Source organism: Centrocercus urophasianus, unplaced genomic scaffold, assembly GCF_019232065.1.
Source record: "Centrocercus urophasianus isolate 14NV4802_14NV808 unplaced genomic scaffold, USGS_Curo_1.0 seq_60, whole genome shotgun sequence".
NCBI classification, from domain to species: domain Eukaryota; kingdom Metazoa; phylum Chordata; class Aves; order Galliformes; family Phasianidae; genus Centrocercus; species Centrocercus urophasianus.
The window spans coordinates 980,261-998,649 of NW_024885200.1; the positions used below are offsets into that span (position 1 = coordinate 980,261).

Here is an 18,389-nt window from a genome sequence, read left to right on the forward strand (position 1 = left end):
ATCCAGAAAAGATTTCAGCAGTCATTCCGAAAGACCTGGTGAGGAACAAGAGGAACTTTGCACTGGGTAATAGGTACAGCATGCACCCCTGGAGGATTATGCTCAGTGGTTTGTCTCCATAAATACATCAGTAGTGACTTATGTGCTGTATGAATGGGTACTTAAGTTTATTGCTTTGACTGTGATTTGTGGCACTGGGGTAAAAACTTACTGCAGCTGCAGCACCTTTTCCCCCACTGCTGAGGTGGTTGAATTTCATCACTCCACTTTTTGTCAGTCCTCTAACACGTGAGCAGAGGAAGATACAACTGTAACTGGAAAACAGCTCGTATTGCGCTTCTCCATCTTTTCTCCAGTCACACTCAATCACCTTGAGCCTCTCTTGCGTTAATGGGAAGCTGAAGCCCACCTTAAATGCTCTGAACTCGTGGGTGTGACCTGCAGAATTTCTCCAGCCCGACAGCTGGTGGGCCTGCAGCAGGGGCGAAAGGAGGGAGAGGGGCCCCGCAGGGGCTGGGCAGAGGGACGGTGCTGCAGCGAAGATGAATCTCCGAGGGAGCAGAGGGGCAGGTCTTCGAGAAAGAGGTCGTCAAACCCACTGCAGCAGCACACAGACAGCACCAGGCTTGGCTGGAGGCCCGGTTTTTTTCGGCGCCCTGCGCTGATTTAACTCTCCCAGGCGGATGCATTTTAGCACTGCAGCAGCAGGTCCAGAAGTGCAGGCGGCTCGAGGCCCGCCCCGCGCCCCCGAAGCTTCAGCAGCGAAACCGGGGCGGAGGCGAGGGGCGGCGCGGCTGGGCACGGCCGGACCGCTCCCCTCCCTCCTCGGCGGCTACCGGCAGCGAAGGGCCCGGCGCTCCGAGGGGCGGCAACACGTGGGTGAGGCCGGGGCCACGGGGGGGAGCGGGGCTCGTCCGCACGCCTTCCCCCCCGGGACCGGGCCCCGGGCCGGCGCGGCGCAGCGGAGCCGAGCGCGGCGCTGGGAAAGGCGTGCGGCGGAGGGGCCGCTCTCCGCGGCCGCGGTGCTGAAGCGGAACCCGCCCCTCCCGCCGCGGAGCCGCTGTTCCCGGCCGCGGTGCTGAACCGGAGCCAGCCGCGGCTTAGCGTCCTCCCCCGCCTCCGCCCGCGCGGCAGCTGGAGCAGGAGAAAGCGGATCCGGCGAGTCCCGGTCCCTCCTCCTTCCTCCTCCTCCGCCTTCTCCTCCTCTTCTTCCTCCCCGGAGCAGCCGGAGGGAGAGAGGTCGGAGCCGCCGCCTCGGTCAGCCTCCGAACATGGGCCGGGCAGCCGGCGGCGGCCGGCGGCTGCTGCTCGCCGCTCGCGTGAGGCGGCCGGGCGGTGGGGTGTGAAGCCGGGCCAGGGCCGGGCGAGGCGGCTCCGGCGGCTTCCCACCCCCGGCTATGGCGGCGGCGGCGGCGTCTCGGCAGAGCCGCGGCGGGGCGGTGGCGCTGGGCCTGCCGCTGCTACTGCTGCTGGGGATGAGCAGCGGGCGGACGGCGGGCGGGCCGCTCCGCTACTCTGTGCGGGAGGAGCTGCCGCACGGCGCCTTCGTGGGCAACGTGGCGAGCGACCTGGGCGTGGATCCGCGGCGGCTGGCGGAACGGGGAGCGCGGCTCACGTCGGGCAGCGGCCGGCAGTACCTGGAGCTGGAGCTGGGCCGCGGGGCGCTGCTGGTGCGGGAGCGTATGGACCGAGAGGTGCTCTGTGAGTTGAGCCCCACCTGCTTCCTCAGCCTGGAGCTGGTCATCGAGCAGCCCATCGAGGTGCACAACGTGGAGGTGGAGGTGCTGGACATCAATGACAACGCGCCCCGCTTCCCCCGCCAGGATTACCGGCTGGAGATCAGTGAGTCTGCCGTGCCCGGAGCCCGCTTCCACATCGAGAGTGCTCAAGACCCTGATGTGGGCACCAACTCTGTGCAGAGCTATCAGCTGAGCCCCAGCCACCACTTTGCCTTGGACCTTAAAGGCTTCCAGAGTGGCAGTAAGCTCCTGGAGCTTGTGCTGCAGCAGCCGCTGGATCGAGAGCAGAGTGCCCTGCTGCAGCTAGTGCTCACTGCTGTGGATGGTGGGGATCCCCCCAGGTCCGGCACAGCTCAGATCTCTGTGCGAGTTGTGGATACCAACGACAACCCACCTGCCTTTGATCGCTCTACATATACCGTGAACCTGCTGGAGAACTCGCCCCCTGGCACGCTAGTTGTCAAACTCAATGCTTCAGATCCCGATGAGGGCTCCAATGGGGATGTGATCTATTCTTTTGGCAGCTATACCCCACAGAAGGTGAGGCAGCTCTTCCGTGTGGATCCACATTCAGGGGAGGTACGGGTTAATGGCACCTTGGATTATGAAGAAGCATCCTCTTATGAGATCTATGTGCAAGCCACTGATCAGGGCCCTGTCTCTATGGCCGGGCACTGCAAAGTGCTGGTCAATATTGTGGATGCCAACGATAATGTTCCTGAGGTGGTCCTGACCTCTCTGTACAGCCCAGTGCCAGAGGATGCAAAGCCAGGAACTGTGGTGGCCTTAATGAGTGTCACAGACCAGGACTCTGGGCTGAACAAGCAGGTAAGCCTGCGTATTCCTCCTGGCCTCCCCTTTATGCTCAACTCTTTCAAGAATTCCTACACCTTGATCACCCAAGGCAACTTGGACCGTGAGAAAGCAGCAGCCTACAACATCACAGTTACGGCTACTGACTCTGGAAGCCCCCCTCTCTCCTCCCAGAAGGTGATCCATGTGGTCATCTCTGACATCAATGACAATCCTCCGCTCTTTGAGGAGCCTGTGTACTCAGTTTACGTCCCTGAGAACAACCCCCTTGGAGTTTTGCTTTGCACTATCAAAGCCACTGACCCAGATGTCGCCGAAAATGCCTACATATCCTATTCTCTGTTGGATGGGGAGATTGAAGGGCTACCTGCCGCCTCCTTTGTCACCATTAAATCCGACAGCGGTGACATGTATGCTGTCAAATCCTTTGACTATGAGACACTAAGGGAATTCCATGTGGTTGTCCAGGCTCAGGATGCTGGGATCCCATCACTGAGCAGCACTGTCACTGTCTACATCTATGTGGTAGATGTGAATGACCATGCTCCAGAGATTCTGTATCCTACCTCAACCAACACTTCAGCAGCCCTGGAGATGATCCCACGCTCAGCTCATGCTGGATATTTGGTAACCAAAATTATAGCCATTGATGGGGACTCAGGACAAAATGCCTGGTTGTTCTACTACATAGTGCAAACCTCAGACCCAGATTTGTTCAGGATAGAGCTCCACACTGGGGAGATTAGGACTACTCGGAAACTGAGGGAGGAGAGCACACCTACTTTCAACCTGACGGTGGAGGTGAGAGACAACGGAGAGCCACCGATGTCTTCATCAGTAGCCATCACTGTTGCCGTGGTGGACAGAGTTTCCAAAATCATCCCTGATACAAGAAGGCACGTTAGAAGTCCGAGCAATTATTCAGAAATCACTCTTTATCTCATTATTGCTTTGTGCTCCATCTCCTTCGTTTTCCTTTTCACAATCATTGGGCTTACTGTTATCAAGTGCTACAGATACAGTCTGTACGGGGACTCCTGCTGTACAGGTTTCTGTGGGGTCAGAGAACGGTGCTCTGCTGACTTGTACAAGCAGGCCAACAACAACATCGATGCGAGGTTGCCTCACGGTTTAAAAGTGCAGCCCCATTTCATTGAAGTGCGGGGCAATGGGTCTCTCACTAAGACCTACTGCTATAAGGCTTGCTTAACTGCAGGATCGGGAAGTGACACTTTTATGTTTTACAATACTTGTGGGCCAACAGGAACGGTTCCCTCTGCAGTGGTGACTGAGAGGCATCTGACAGGACAGAGTGGGCAGAGTGCACAAAACCTGATCATACTTAAAAATGACTCCATTACTCCTAATGAGGTGAGGCTACGTTGATAAATGGTCAGCACAGTGCTTTGAGCAAATTTGTACTTAAGAAGAGGTTCAAACTGGAAAACTCTGATTAAGTGTATTTCCTTTGGGGCTCACTGGCACATAGTGAGAAACATGGTTCTAAAGTATTCTAATGTGTGCAATGCATTTTGTTTCTAGGTAAATACTGGGAGTTTCAGGGTCCATTTGGTAAGTTCAGTATCTGTCTGTGTGAGATTCACTTCATTTTTGCAGCATTTGCTATGCAGAGTATTGTGTCCTTCCCTTTTCTCTTACACATCTAAAATTGCCTGCTGTCCTAGAGTGCTAAGAAATGACAGACACAAGTCTTGAATTGTTCATGCTAAAACTAATACTGCGGGAAAAAAAGTAAATAGATTAGCTTGGAAATGAACAGGTGATTTCATGGCAATTGTAGATGTTTGATACTTCGTGGTTTTGATACCTAAGCAAAGTTGTTGGATTTAGATAGCTACAAAAATATGCTTTGCTTACTGATTTGGGCATATTTTAGTTGTCTGAATGCTGCAAACCCTCATTTGGTAGCATCTGTTCTACCCAGTGCTGCATCACTGACAATCCAGTGACATCTTTATAGAGAATTACAGCAAATTACCGTTGTGGTGTTGCATTGTGACAACTTCTGACCTGCTGGGCTGATATTGAAAATTGTTTAACACCTGTGGTTTTGCCAGCAATGTATGAACCTTTTCAATATCATCCCACAGTGCAGCATTAATGGCTGCTTCATGTTAGCATGCAGCTAGCCCGCAGTTAGCACGTAGTTTGCATGCTCTGCAGCTTATTTTGTTCAGAGATAGGAACTAAATCTGGAAATACCGGAGAAAATCCTGGTTCATGATGGGAAGAAGTTGCAAGTGCTGTGTGTTTGTACTCTAGGATTGTGTCAGCTGTAGGATCTGTTTGTGCATTAATGTGTAGTGTGCGTGTGGATATGGGGAAGCTGGGGGGAGGAGTTGTGGGGGGGTTGAAAGCAGCCTGACTTGTATGCTTTTGCTGGAGAAATGTAACTCATTTAGTTCTTTGCACTTAAACACATATGAAGATGTTAGCATCTTTTGCAACTGGTTTTGCAAGAGAATGAAGATGCGTGAATCCTGAGGACCAGCAAATCTAATATAAAATTGCTTTTAGAGAGCAATGATCAACCATTTAAAGCAAAACAGTTTATAATGTATGCAGTGTTTTTCTGTAATTCACAGTGATGTGGTGTGGGGGGTGTATTTTTTCCTTCATCTTCTCTGCAATTTTTGTACCTTAAGTTCTTTCTGAGCATAATAAAATCCTATAATCTGGTATTGGAGGGAACGTGAGAGTGAAATATTTCACACAGAGTGAAATTCACACTTTCAGTCCGGCTTTCTGGGGAAAATGAAAAAGTAATAATTGAAAATTATTTCGTTTTGGATGCAAGAGAAGCAGGAAATAAGTTTAATAGACAGATTCTCGTCCTGTTTTAGGGAATCACTCCACTGAATGCAGTGAATTTGCAAATTTTGAAAAGCAGGGCAGATCAGACAAGGGCTGGACTTGGAGTACAGAAGTATGGGCATACATAGAACAAATGAGCAAAGAGCTGCTGGTGTGCATGTGTGACCCAGAAGAGGAGTCAATTAGTCCAGTAGTTCTGTGTGATGTAAATGGAGGTGAAATTTGACTAAAGCTACTTGTCCTAAATTATTTTCTTTGGTCTGTGCTTCTTAAACTGCCCTGTGGTAATACATACCATGGAGATGTGTCAGTGCCACGTATAATGAGAAAATGGGTGAATGTGTTGGCATTCACTGATTACTGATTCCTAGCTAATTACATGCTATAAAATGAGAAGTGTTTTCCTTGTTTCGACTTTGGCGCGTGCACCAAGAATTGCCTCCATTGCTTAGTAACACCAAATCCTACTTTTGATGAACAATAACATTTGTATGGTAGATCTTTGGAGGACTGTGCTCTTCTGTTAAGCTGAACTTAGAATTCAACTGTAAAGGCCCACGCCTCCAAATTGAAGCACGGTGATGAGTGTCATTGCCCTTGTGACAGCTTACACAATTAATCTCTGATGTGTGTGTCACTTCTAGAAAATATCAACAGGTCTTTTTTTCTCTCTCTCCTTCTCCTCTTCCTTCCCCTCCCCTCTCCTTTTTGGAAATGGATATTCTGGTGACTGTTGAATGATGGGAATGGGACCAGCTGAACACGCTTTGTATGCACACGTGCCATGGAGAGGGTGTCACTGCATTGAATTTTACAATGTTGTTCGTAGTGAGATGAAAAATATTTCAGATATGTTCAGAGTTAACTTCAGTAACTTAGCCTCAATAATGCTTGATGCAATAAGATCTCAGTCCTTTGCGTACTTGCTGGTAAGTTCATTTGAACTTAGCAATTGCTCTTTGCTAAGTTGTGACTGAATCCACTGAGTCATTCCATGGATGCAGTGGAGGGTAAAGTGCAGCTTATTAAGGAGAAGTGAGTTTTTTCTATCTGTTGATGCACTGGTGTCTGTGCGACTGTTTTATTACCCATGTCATGAGATTGTAATGGGAGCTCATTTCTGCAAGGTAACCTCTGCTTCTGCATCCCCCTTGCTTATCTGTGTGGTCTTTTTAGCTTTAGAAGAATATCTCAGACTGGGTGGATTTAGTAATAGAAGAAACATACTGATGTAGCAGCACTGAAAACCTTACAAACAGGTATTGCTGGAATAGTTTAGTGATAAGGTTCAGAGTCTGGGGTTAATGAGCATTGCTCTCTCATCAGCTAGATTATTACCACAGGGTGAGCAGGCAATGTGGGCACAAAGATTAAGCTGGCAAGGTATTGCAGCTTCATTGCTGGCAGTATGTGAGTTTATGAGCAGCCTGGATTCCTGCCTTTTGGGAAGGAGTGCGTGAAGGGGAGATTTTGCTGCTGTGCACTACTGCAGTGATGATCCATCATTTTCAGGGAAGGTTTCAGCATTTCAGTCTGGAGTGCCTTTCTTCAAAAGCCTGTGGAGATGCTGAGTGATGTCTGAGCAGTGTCTGGTCCTGGTTTTTCTTTTCATTTCTTCTGTCTTCTTGTTATCTTGTGTGCAGTTAAACTCGACCGTTGTCTTGTGTCTCATGACAACCTTTCCCTTTCAATGCAGGGATGAACAATCAGACCGACATAGGTTTTGGCTGAAGTTTTCATTCCCTGAGGCACATTCTTAAAGATGAGTGGGCAGCTTGGATCTTTGACAAAACTAGATAGGAGCACTTCTGAAAGTAGATTTCCTTTTACCTTTGGGTGTGCCTGTGTGTGTGGCACATGATGGCAACAAAGTACAATGATAATCATGGTGTCCTTAGGTAACTTTGCATTGTGCTCTGTGCACTCTTTTCAGAAAGCACAAAGGCTGCAAATGAGTGACTGTAAGACCCAGTGGTTCATTGGGCTTTTGCATTTGTTTGATCACACTGCTCTACTTCTGGCTTCCTCTCTGTGTTTTGTACTTCAAGGAAAGCCTGCCAAGCACAGGGTCAAAAAGCAAGCGACACTTGAACACATCTTGATACTGCTTTTAAGTGCCAGCATGTTTCAAAGTGTCTAAATCTAATAAAGCCACAGCATTGTCTGGAGCTGTCTTACCAAGAGATTTCTCACAGAGGCTTTAAAGGTATTAATGGTGGAATATCTTACAGTCTCAGTTCAAGAACTTAATCCTCTAAGAAATTCTCCAGCCCCACTGACATTGTAAAGGTTAACTATAAATGTTGGTCCTCTTATTCAGGGTCCATATCCAGACCTGTTCTGCTAAGCAGGGGCAGTGCTGTGTGCTTCAGGGAAGTCGGACTCTTAGGTTGATGTGTACTGCTGTGCCAGCAGAAATTTGCATCTAATATTAAACAGAGGAGTTTTCCTTCTCTTGGAACTCATTAAATGCACTTTACAGAAGCGCTTGCTTGTTCCTTTCACCTTAGTTTTCTCAGAGTTAGAAATGCATGTGAGCACTGACAGAAGGCAAATCTTTGGAAATTTTAGGCTCTTCTAGGTTCCTTTCTGATTCCTTGTGTGACGAATGCATGTTCAGACTATAAATAGGCTGTTCTGTGCGTCAAATTAATCTGAAGCATTTACAGAAGGGAATCAGTAACAGAAGTATCTGCTTTTTCGCATCTGTCAGCACCGTCTCACAGGAAAATAAGTAGAGCTGCGTGTGGTCAGAGGTTGTGAAAGGCCTTTTATTATTGCTTCGAAGCACATACATCTGATAAATATAGCTTATGTCGTGCTGTTGTGTGTTTGTGTGGAAATGGGAGCGGAGTGGGATGCTTTTAGCAGTCTCATCAGCTGGTAGCTGTTTGTAAATGTTTCATTCACACTTCTCTACCTCAAGCAGGCCCTGTTCTAACACCCGCTGAAATCATTGGGAGGTTGGATTTTCATGAATGTGGGATCAGAACATCAACATTTTCCAGCAGTTTCTTCTATCTATAGAGATCAACTTTACTGGGGTAAATCATCAGGTGAAAAAAAAAAAAAGAAGGATCAAGCCAAATTTTTGTAGCAATGTATTCTCAGTTCTTCTCTAAGTAGCAGTGAAATGCTTTAATTAACCCATGCTATGCAACTGAAGAATGAGTGTGTGAAATTTTACTTGAGCTTTTATGCTGTTAAGATTACTTCACTTATAATATAAATTCACCTATTGAACTTTCCAGTATGATTGGTTGATTGATCACATTGATGCTTGTGGTTGTGCAGAATGTAATCTTGGCTCTTGGAAGAAGCAGGAGGAACAAACTGTTGGCATGAGGTGCTCACCTGGTGTGATGGCAAACGCTGCTGTAGGCATCTGGATGGGTCTTTGTTCACCTTACAACAGATGTTGAGTGTTTTTACTAAATGAGAAAAAGCAGGTGATGGGAGGAGCAGGAAATGGTGCTCGGTTGTGTGGTTTCCCTCAGCTCAACTGATGTATGGTAAAAGTAGGACCACCAGCTTTCAAAAACCTCTGAGGACAGGCTGAGATGATGTTACAGGTAGAAAAATGAACTTGTATGTGACAAACAGTGTCTTGTGACAAGTTGGGAGCTAGAGACATGAAAGGAAGTGTATTAATCTTCATTTGCATTGTGTAACTGCCAGGGGATTTACAGATGGGGAGAATTGGGACTACTTTAGATTCTGTGTTCCTCTTTGTGCTTCCTCTCTGTGCTCATGCTTTCTGGCTGTAACCCTGTTCTGGCAGTGCTGACCTGTGATGCAGCAAAGCCTGTGACAGGGTTTTTTTAGAGGAGCCTGCAGACAGCATTCAGCTTTCATCAATGTAGCAATACAGTCTTCTGTTCCATGGGACTGTGCTGAAGACATTGCTCTACTCTGAAAATGGCCATATTGTGCCATGATGCAGTGACTGCTAGCACCATATTTCAATGAGGCAGGTTTCAGCTTGTGGTTTGGTAAAGGTAGGCTGTTCCTAACCAGAGTCATGCGCCAAACCAAGTGTGCAGACTGGGAATGCCTGGTGGGTGTATAAGGAAAGTGCTTGAAAGTCAGATGTATCATGCTGGCTTTTGGTTGGAATAGAGTCTTCCGAAGATGGTGTCATCTTTTGGTCTTGTGATGAAAATAGTGGGGCTTTTTCACCTCAGTCATGCTTTTTTTTTTTTTTTTTTTTTTTTCCCTAATGTATTAATCTATTTTTTGCTCAGCCAGTGAGTTTTCCAACTTGCTCTTCCAATTCTGCTTTGCCATTCCAGTGGAGAAGTTAGTAAGTGGCTGTGTGTGCACTTAAACCAGAGCATGAGCCGATTGCTTTTTCCATCTCCAGAGGTATGTGCCTGAGATAATTCCTCCTTTGGACTCTGACTATCACTGCAGCCCTGCCTGAAGAGTAATAGCACATAGAGAACAACAGGAATTGGCTGAAAGAGGCCACAGCATCTAGATAATAACCTTTGAAAATACCACAGTCTTCTAATTGCTGATATTTCTCCTATTCTGACATTGTGACTCTTAGCCCATGGAATGAGAATTTCTGACAGATGAGTTTCTCCTGCTACCATCACTTATTTACCACTTTGTATCTGAAAGTTTACAATCGACCATCGATTTTGTGAGGTTTTTGTTCTGTTTGGTTTTCAGCTGAGAGCTCCCCAGCTCTTGGTGAGAAAAAAAAATCGGTGTGCATTGAGCAAATCATGCTTTCCCCTTTCCTTGCTCCTGCCTAACTCATGACAGACTTTTCCAGCTCTTCAGTGCTGCTTCATCTGTGTTTTGCTTGGAGCAGTGGTAGCATTTCTTCTCCTCACACTGCCTACAAGCTTGTGCAAATTTGTGACTTTCACTTCTCCTGTTGTATGAAAGAACAGGGACTTCTCTGCTCTCCCACCCCTGTCCAACAGTTCCCATTCTGCAAGCAAATGTCCAGCAGAGGAAAAGCCAAATCTTCTGGTGTTAGCACCCTTCATACATTTAGAAAAACAAACTTGGGGAAGGGTCTGATTAGTGTATCTTCTGTCTTTTCTTTCATTGAGTATTTCTGTATGGTTGACTTTACAGTTACCTTGACATCCTTGGGACTGGGGCCAAAATGGAATGAATCAGAAAATACTGGCAACATGCATAATGGGCTCCTTGTCAAGTCATTTTCTGCTAAACTCAGCAGAACCTGAGCATGCCAGACAACTGGGGTCTAAATGGGAAGGAAATTGCTAGTACAGATGTTTAATGTGTGGTTGCAGATAGAAGCCTCCTCCCTTTTGTGTAATTCAGACCATAAAGGATACTGAGGATGCACATCATCCAAGAGCATCTCACTCTTGAGTGAAGCTGGACTCAGGAAGTACAGTAATAGAATGTTGGGGGAGGTTCTAATTGCACCATTTTTATTTGAATAAAGCCTATTGATCCAGGGAAAAGCATGCCCAAAACCTCAAGAGGAAAAGCAGAGCTGGCTGTAAATAATTGAGAGCATTCAACACTTTATTTTTTCTCTTCAACTAATGGGGCCAAATTCATTTCTGATCTGACTCCAATGGCTTGAACAGAATTAAACCATTACTGTCATTTATTATTTGTGTGTTTGGCACTGTATGAGACACACCACGAATGAGTGCAGTCCATTATATTCGTGGACATAAGTTCTCTCTTTGGATTCAAGTGTCTAACGTTAATCACTGGCTGCAATATCAGGTACAGACTAATGCTTTGAGAATCCTGGGAAATAACCTTGTCATGTTCTTAGGGCTGCATAGAAATGCAAAATTTCAAAAGACCTCAGTTTGCTGTTGTCTACCATAATTGAAAATTCTTTCAATGGTCCTTTGACTCTGCAAAGGCATTTTTGGAGCAAGCTTTTGTTCAACAGAGGATATCTTAGCTATCTGTTCATTTAGCAAGCCACTCTGCAGCAAGTCAGCATACACTGTTGGCCAAAGGGCATTGGTGTCTGCTTTCCCCTTCCTTCCCTTATGCCCCCTAATGAATAAGGAGAATGTAGAAGTTCTTGATATTGTGAAAGAGCATGTCTGCCTTTGATAAAAGACTTGCTGCAGTCTGCAAATCTGATACCATCTAGTGCAGTCCTCTGCAGTACATTAAATGCCAGCAGAAACTTCACAGCAGAGGAGCCCACGTGTCCCCTTTGCAGGGGGCTCCATTTTATATGTCCTTAGGCAGATGCTATTTGGCTCAGCAGCTGAGCTTCCTTGGCTCATCAAGTAAAGCAGCAGAACGTATATTATGAATTTATGATTCCTTTCTTCCTATGCCCAGAATGTTTATGAATATGTAAAATAACTGTCCTCCAGTTTCCAGCATTATATGTCTTTCCACAGAGATCATCTCTAGCCAAAGGCCTTGGCATCCTAACAAGTTGCTTTGTTACAGAGATCATCTCTGTGTGACCATTTGAAAGTTCAGATTCATAGAAAGATTACAGAATTCTGAACGTTCACAAAAACCGAGGGTCACCATGCAGACTGTTTGACACCAACCCCAAAAGGAGGCAGGTCTACATGCTTTTCCACACATTTAGTGTATGCTAACCATGTTTTTCTGGGCTTTTGTTTCTACAGCCAAAACACCCCAATCCTGACTGGCGCTACTCTGCGTCCCTAAGGGCAGGAATGCAAAGGTAGGTTGTGTGCTGCCCCAGGCACAGGGCGTTCTGTCCTTGGCCTCTCTGACAAAGACCAACCTGTCCCCCTTCTCTGATGCCTCCAACTGATGGTATCTGTAAGCTGAGATGGGAAGAAGATTCTGCTACTGTCACTTTGAATCTCTAAGTATGACAAATTTGGGCTGACTGCATCTTTTGCTATTACTGTACCACCACTGATCTCTGCTTTTGTCGTATTTGCTCTCTGCCTTTTTTATGTTGCTGTCAAGGTATCAGATGCTCCAATTATTGAGTTATTTAATTGCAATTATACACTTCTTGTTTTCCTTCAAGTTCCCTCATATCCAATGCTGATAGGTTTCAGTAGATCATATGGCATTGGTGCATTTTCCATCTAGCTGCCTCTTGTTGCCATAAGTATGCTACTCCTGCAGCCAGTCTGAAAGCCATGCGGTACAAACAAGGTGCTAAACACAGTTTAAAGCATGTTCTAAAGCTATACATGGTAGCTGTTGAGTCATGGCTGAACCACTGATTGAGCACCTGGGGAAAGGACCCAGTCAGCCCTAGGAGCACAGGTGAAGGCAATTCAGCAGTGTGACCAGAAGGGGTGGAGCCTGGCTGCACCTCTCTTAGACCTCATTGAAGGGCTGGCTGCCATTGGGGAAGGATCTCTTGTGGAGATTTCTTCTTAGTGAAGTTTTTCCCCTATGAACCTGGACTCTTTTGATATGGGTGAGCAATCTTCCATTCCTTTATAGCACTTCTATTTTGTGCCAGTCCTTTTGTTGTCCCGCCTTTGTTGTAACACCTTTTTTTATTGATCTGTCCAATTGCTATAAGATGTGAGGCAGTTTTCATATAAGGCAATGCGAGGCTGCCTCCAAATCTCTTTTAACTGAAGATTCCCTGCATAAAATCATGAGCAGACTCCGCTATAATTTACTACTCAGTGCATCTGGAAAGGATTATAATAAAGCTTTTTTTTTATGGAGCCTAGATGAAATAATATCTTTGCTTCCCTTTTCTGAGCAGAATAGCAAACTGGTGCAACGTGATTAATGACGCTACCATGCAGGTATAGATGGAACTGTAATGTTGTGGTAATTTCTAAGATAATACAAGTGCAGGAATTTATGCTTTTTTTTCCAAAAACTGCTCATGCAGTGCGGCCATGGCCATCATTTTTTATCTATTATCCATGGTGTTGTGGTCTTCTTAAGGTAAAAGTCAAAAATTCAGATTCAGAATGTCCATTTCTGGGACTTCCACACTATCATGTTATTCAGGACACAGTTGAATCTGAATTCCTTTCTATTTGGAGTTGAAGATTTTGTCTGAAGTTACTTAAAGAACAAATGAGGAGTCAGAGCTCGTTTAAAGCAATTAGTCCCATGTGCAGAAGAGTTAATGAAGCCTTTCTTGGAAATGGTGCATTCCTCTGTTCTCTCCCATCAGCAGCCTTAGTCCTTTCCTGAAATCTCTGGACAGGTTTACATGACCTCTCCAGCAGAGGATTTTCATAAAATGCTGTTTTATTTATAAAACATGTAGAAATGTGATGTTCGTATGACCTTTGGCATTTGTTGCATTTAGTTGAAAATGCCCATTAAGTTGGTAGTGTGAAAAAGAGCTGAGGGGCGGATGAGCAGAGACAGTGGCACGGTCACAACATCCTGTTTTTCTAATGAATGGCACACAGATAAAGGAGCATAGATTTGCATTCAGTGCAGCAGATTTTTTTTTCACTTTCTTCCATGCTGGTTGATATACAGCAGTGGTGCTTTTTCAGCCAAGTGCTCACCATGTAACATCATGTTTGATGTGATGCAGTTTCTGTGTTTTCAGGTGTATTTCTGAATTGTTCACTGGAGTAGCATATTTACAGAGGCTCAGCGCTAATTCAGCCAACCTTTTATTATTTGCTTTAATGTTAATACATCGTAACAGCAAGAATCTTTGCAAGCTTCCCCGTCAGCTGCTTCCAGTCGATGAAAGCAAAGTGTTCTGGGGTTATGTTTGTTTTATAAATTCTATCACAACTGTGTTTTAGTAAATAATCAAAGCTTGTTTGTAGCAAATGAGAATAGCTGATTCTCCAGTGTTCCAGCAGGAATCTGTTAGCTTGAAACAGTACAACAGCAGTGTTTGCATGGTGACTAGTTTGGACCTTTGAAGAGTAGCAAGGAGAATATTATGAAGCCAGAGGATAACTGTATAATCTAATCATGCTGTGTGCTTGTTCAGTGCTGTGCATCTGGAGGAGGCAGGAATCTTACGTGGAGGACCAGGAGGGCCTGACCAGCAGTGGCCAACAGTCTCCAGTGCTACTCCAGGTAAGGGTGTGAAGTATATGTGAATATATGTAAGGAACAGTTAGAATGTACCCTTCATTTCCTGCCTGTTTTCATTGACTAGTGCGTGGTGATGGAAACTAAGTTATAATTTTATTGTCAAAATAAATGACCAAAAATGCTTATTAGGTTATAATTCCTTTTATTCAGCCATTGAGCGATGACTTCACAGCAGTCAATAAGAACTGGTAAAAAGTCTACAGTGAGTTAAGGAAAAAAAAAAAAAGTCCAAATCACTTGCAGGCAATGAACTATCCTTTTTTTTTTTTTGTGTTAGAACAGCAATAATGTAGAGATGTGCTTGACTAGAGCAGCCAGTCACTGGTGTGATCAGTGCATTCAGTCACATTCAAAATGAGCCTTTTAGGGGGTGCCCTGTGTAGGGTCATGAGCCTTTTAGGACAGCTCTGTGAATCCTCCAGGTGTTCCAGTGAGAAATGATGCTTTCCATCACAGAGCTAGATCAAGTGACCAGATGTGGGGTCTCCAGCAGAAAAGATATCAGAGATGTTTTTTCTTGCTATTACTTTTCAATTCAAAACTTTCCATTAGCTTATATGTGAATTTTACCTGGCTGAAGGACCAAGGAGCAACTTTGGGATTTGCATTCACAGCTAAAACATACCCATGGATTAATGTTGTGCAGCAAAACCTGTATGGCTATTGCAGAAGGCAATCTGCAAAAACAGATTTAGAAACAAGATACAATGGGCTCCTTGGCTGTAATTACCTGATTATCCTGTGCTCTTCCTTCTGTTCCAGGCTTTGCAGGGCGATGCAGTTTGTGCATGTTATGCAGGGTGTGAAACTATTGTCAGTGTATTTGAAAATGCCACCACAAGTACACTGTAATCTTTGCAGAGGGTTTCCTAAGGCATTCAGCTGCGCTGCTCACCCTTCACTATGCACTTAGCTTGTTACCTTATTCCAAGCTCAGTATGGATGCAAAAATCCACTCAGATGTTTGCTTGCTGGTAATGCAGATTTCTAACTCGGATTTTTCTGAACATAAATGCAGAATTAGGGTGATCCCCAGACATCTGGGGATGCCTGTTGGCGTTTGGGTTGCAGAGTGCAGTTCCACTGACTGGACTCCCCGCTGGGGTTGTATATTTTTAGACTCATTTGGGGAATCTGAATGTCTCTTGGTCTCAGGAGCAGCACCAACCTTTGTCTCCTAGTGCTTTTTGCCTTCATCACCACGTGTCTGCTGCAAAAGCATCTGGTTATGTGTGGGTTGCTCACTGCTCTGTATGAGTTGGCGGCTGTGAAGAATGGACCAAGCTGTAAGACAAGGGGAGAAACTGGCAGGTGGCTCTGTGGGACTGGGTCACTGGAGAAATGCCAGTCCAGGAGCCAAGGCTGTTTGGCCTTTCAACTGGCATCATCCATCATTGTTTCTGTGTATTTTATTTCCAAGTAATATGTCCAAACAAGTTGTAAGGAATATCCTCTGCCTGGGGAAATACTTCTGCCATGCAGAGAAGACATGACTAATTAAAATGGTAGTATGGAATATCCATGCAAGTTACGGCTACTTTTAAATCCAGTTTTTGTGCATCAGGTTCCTTGTAAAATGCTTTATTTTTCTGCACAACAAAGACTTCTTTTGTCTTTTCCCAAGGGTATGTTGACCCTGACATAACATTATCAGCCCTCTTATAGCAGATTTTGGGTAGTATTATTCTCCACTCTTTGCATGCAGAACTACAGGTGACTGCAAACAGATGATAGGAAAACCTCAGGATTAGTGAAAATTAAGTTATTCATACTCTGAGTACATTATCAAGCATCACATTTTTGGTAGGTTAAGTTTGAGACTTTCAATATTTTTTACCAAGTTAACATTCACAACTGATGCAGAGAAGCAACTCACTATGGTACATTACAGTTGATTGAGCCAACAAAGGCATTTGCTCCTGGAACATCATCTGCATATGAATGGAGTGCACCTGTGTCTGGATAGGCTGCTAGATGAGCTGTTGGTTATCTCCGTGATCATCGGCATAATATGGCAGCTTCAAGTTTTTGACTTCTGATTTAATAAACCACTTCCTAGCCTGTTCTGTGCATACATGCTCCATGTAGTGTTTTTAGTCGATTAATCCCAATCAGTTTGTCACTAAACTATTCATTCAATTAAACTATCCACAGTAGTAATGGATAAGATGCATTATGGAGACAGATTCAGAAAGGTAATCAATGAGAGCATTTGAAGGTGATGTCATAGCAGTGCTTTAAGAAGAATGAACACAACAAGTGCTAAATCACTAAAGCTTTAATTCCTAATGCATTGCTGTGCTCAAACATCATGTGATCTTTAATCAAATCTACATTGTCCAAGCAAGGCCTGGTCTGCATTTGACAGCACTTTTACTGGCTTTATGGCATATTTCACCCATATAAGGAAGATCAAATCCTGATTTGGTACATTTTAATTGCCTACATTTTCTTATGCACCAATCCAATAGTTTGTAGTCTTGTGGTCAGGATCCTTCCAAATGAAGTAGGATGAGAAGGTTCCAATTCCCCCTGGGTAGAGGATAATGTTGGGCTTAGCTCCCTGCAGCATCTCATTTGTCCCCCATATGCCACACAGCAAGACTGGGAGCTACAGACAGGTTTCGGGTTCCTGCTCTGTGCTCTGAGTCCTTTGAATTAGCAGTTGGATCACTCTTCCTTCAGGCAGTCACTGATGAGAGTTGATTTCATTTTCTGGGTGTCTAATTCAGAATAACTGGAGCCTGGTTTCTGAAAATGGTGGAAGCTTGTAATCAAAGAGGTGAACGGAAGCTTTGTTCTCAAGATATAATACTGCAGACATCTAAGAAAGTCAGACCTATCCATAATCAGAGCTCAAACTCGGTGGGCATTGAACATGTCTGTGTGTATTTCTACATGCTCCAGATTCTATTGTATAAACTAGAGCTGGTAATGTGAGTTGCTTCACAAACAACATTCTAAAGATGCATTCTCAGCACACACAGGGCCCAGGAGAATTATAAGTTTTTGCAATGCAAAACAACCGTGAGGAATTTAAAATCCTCTGTTCTAACAGGGCTTTGTGTATGTGCAGTAAATAAGGTGCAGGGCCACACACTGCACGTGCAGGGTGAAAAAACAAATGAATTTAGAGAACAGTGTGAGCAAAATGAAAAGCCTTCATGGGAGAAAGGAAAGGAGAAAATCTGAAATTTGTAGAATGGAGCTGAATGAAAGCTGTAACCAATCTGAATCTTACTGGAATTTCTGAAGTCCATGGCAAACTGCCCCCTTCAAGGAAGCTAGGATTTTAGTGTCTGTCCTTAGGAGCATGTGCGAAAGGCTGAATTAAGTGACATAAGCAAGAGTATGCTTAAGGCGTATTAATTTGTGTGCTTCTGATTTGGCAGTGGCAACGTTCTAATGGCTGTCATTCTTATTTTGTTTCCCCAGGTAATCTAGTTGGTAGCCTCGTTTCTTAAAGCACTCTTACAAAAAGAAAAAGACATTATTGTGTGAGATTCTATGACCTCAACATGGGCAGTCTTCCATGCTTGGCATTCATAGTGCATACATTTGTCCCTTGAAACTTCCAGTAGTACTCACTGCTGTTCCCTCAGAGAAGTGATGAGGAAGGTGGGACAGGTTGGCCGTGGGTTTCAAGGCAACTTAATAAGTACTGTAACCAAGAAAAGCAAAGTTCAGGTCTGGCTCTGGAGAGTACTGTGTACTACGTACATATGTATGTATATATATGTGTATAATGTATCTACATATTGCTCCTCGTGTGCCATCAGTGCAAGCCCCACTCTTCCAACGTTTGTCCTCTGCAGTTTCTCTCTCAGTTTTCCTCTCTCTGTTTGTTGGAACATCTCCTCATGTTCCTTACCTCCTGCCTGGCTCTATTTCCACTTCTTCCATGCTGTGCCCATGTACCAAGGGACTCTGTGCTCTTGGGTTTTGTGCTGGGAGCTGCAGTTGCTCTGGAATAGATTTCTGTTTCTCCCAAAG

The 18,389-nt window shown here is 45.0% G+C and overlaps 1 protein-coding gene across 1 annotated transcript in view; it reads left to right on the top strand.

The window, feature by feature from the left end:
- Positions 1–1,397: 1,397 nt before the first annotated feature.
- Positions 1,398–18,389, top strand: part of PCDHAC2 (protocadherin alpha subfamily C, 2) — a 44,248-nt gene continuing 27,256 nt past the window's right edge. Inside the window, exons 1-3 of the mRNA XM_042836437.1 lie at positions 1,398–3,923; positions 11,999–12,057; positions 14,290–14,378. Coding sequence (XP_042692371.1) covers positions 1,398–3,923; positions 11,999–12,057; positions 14,290–14,378 — 2,674 coding nt within the window. The remainder of the gene's footprint in view (positions 3,924–11,998; positions 12,058–14,289; positions 14,379–18,389) is intronic.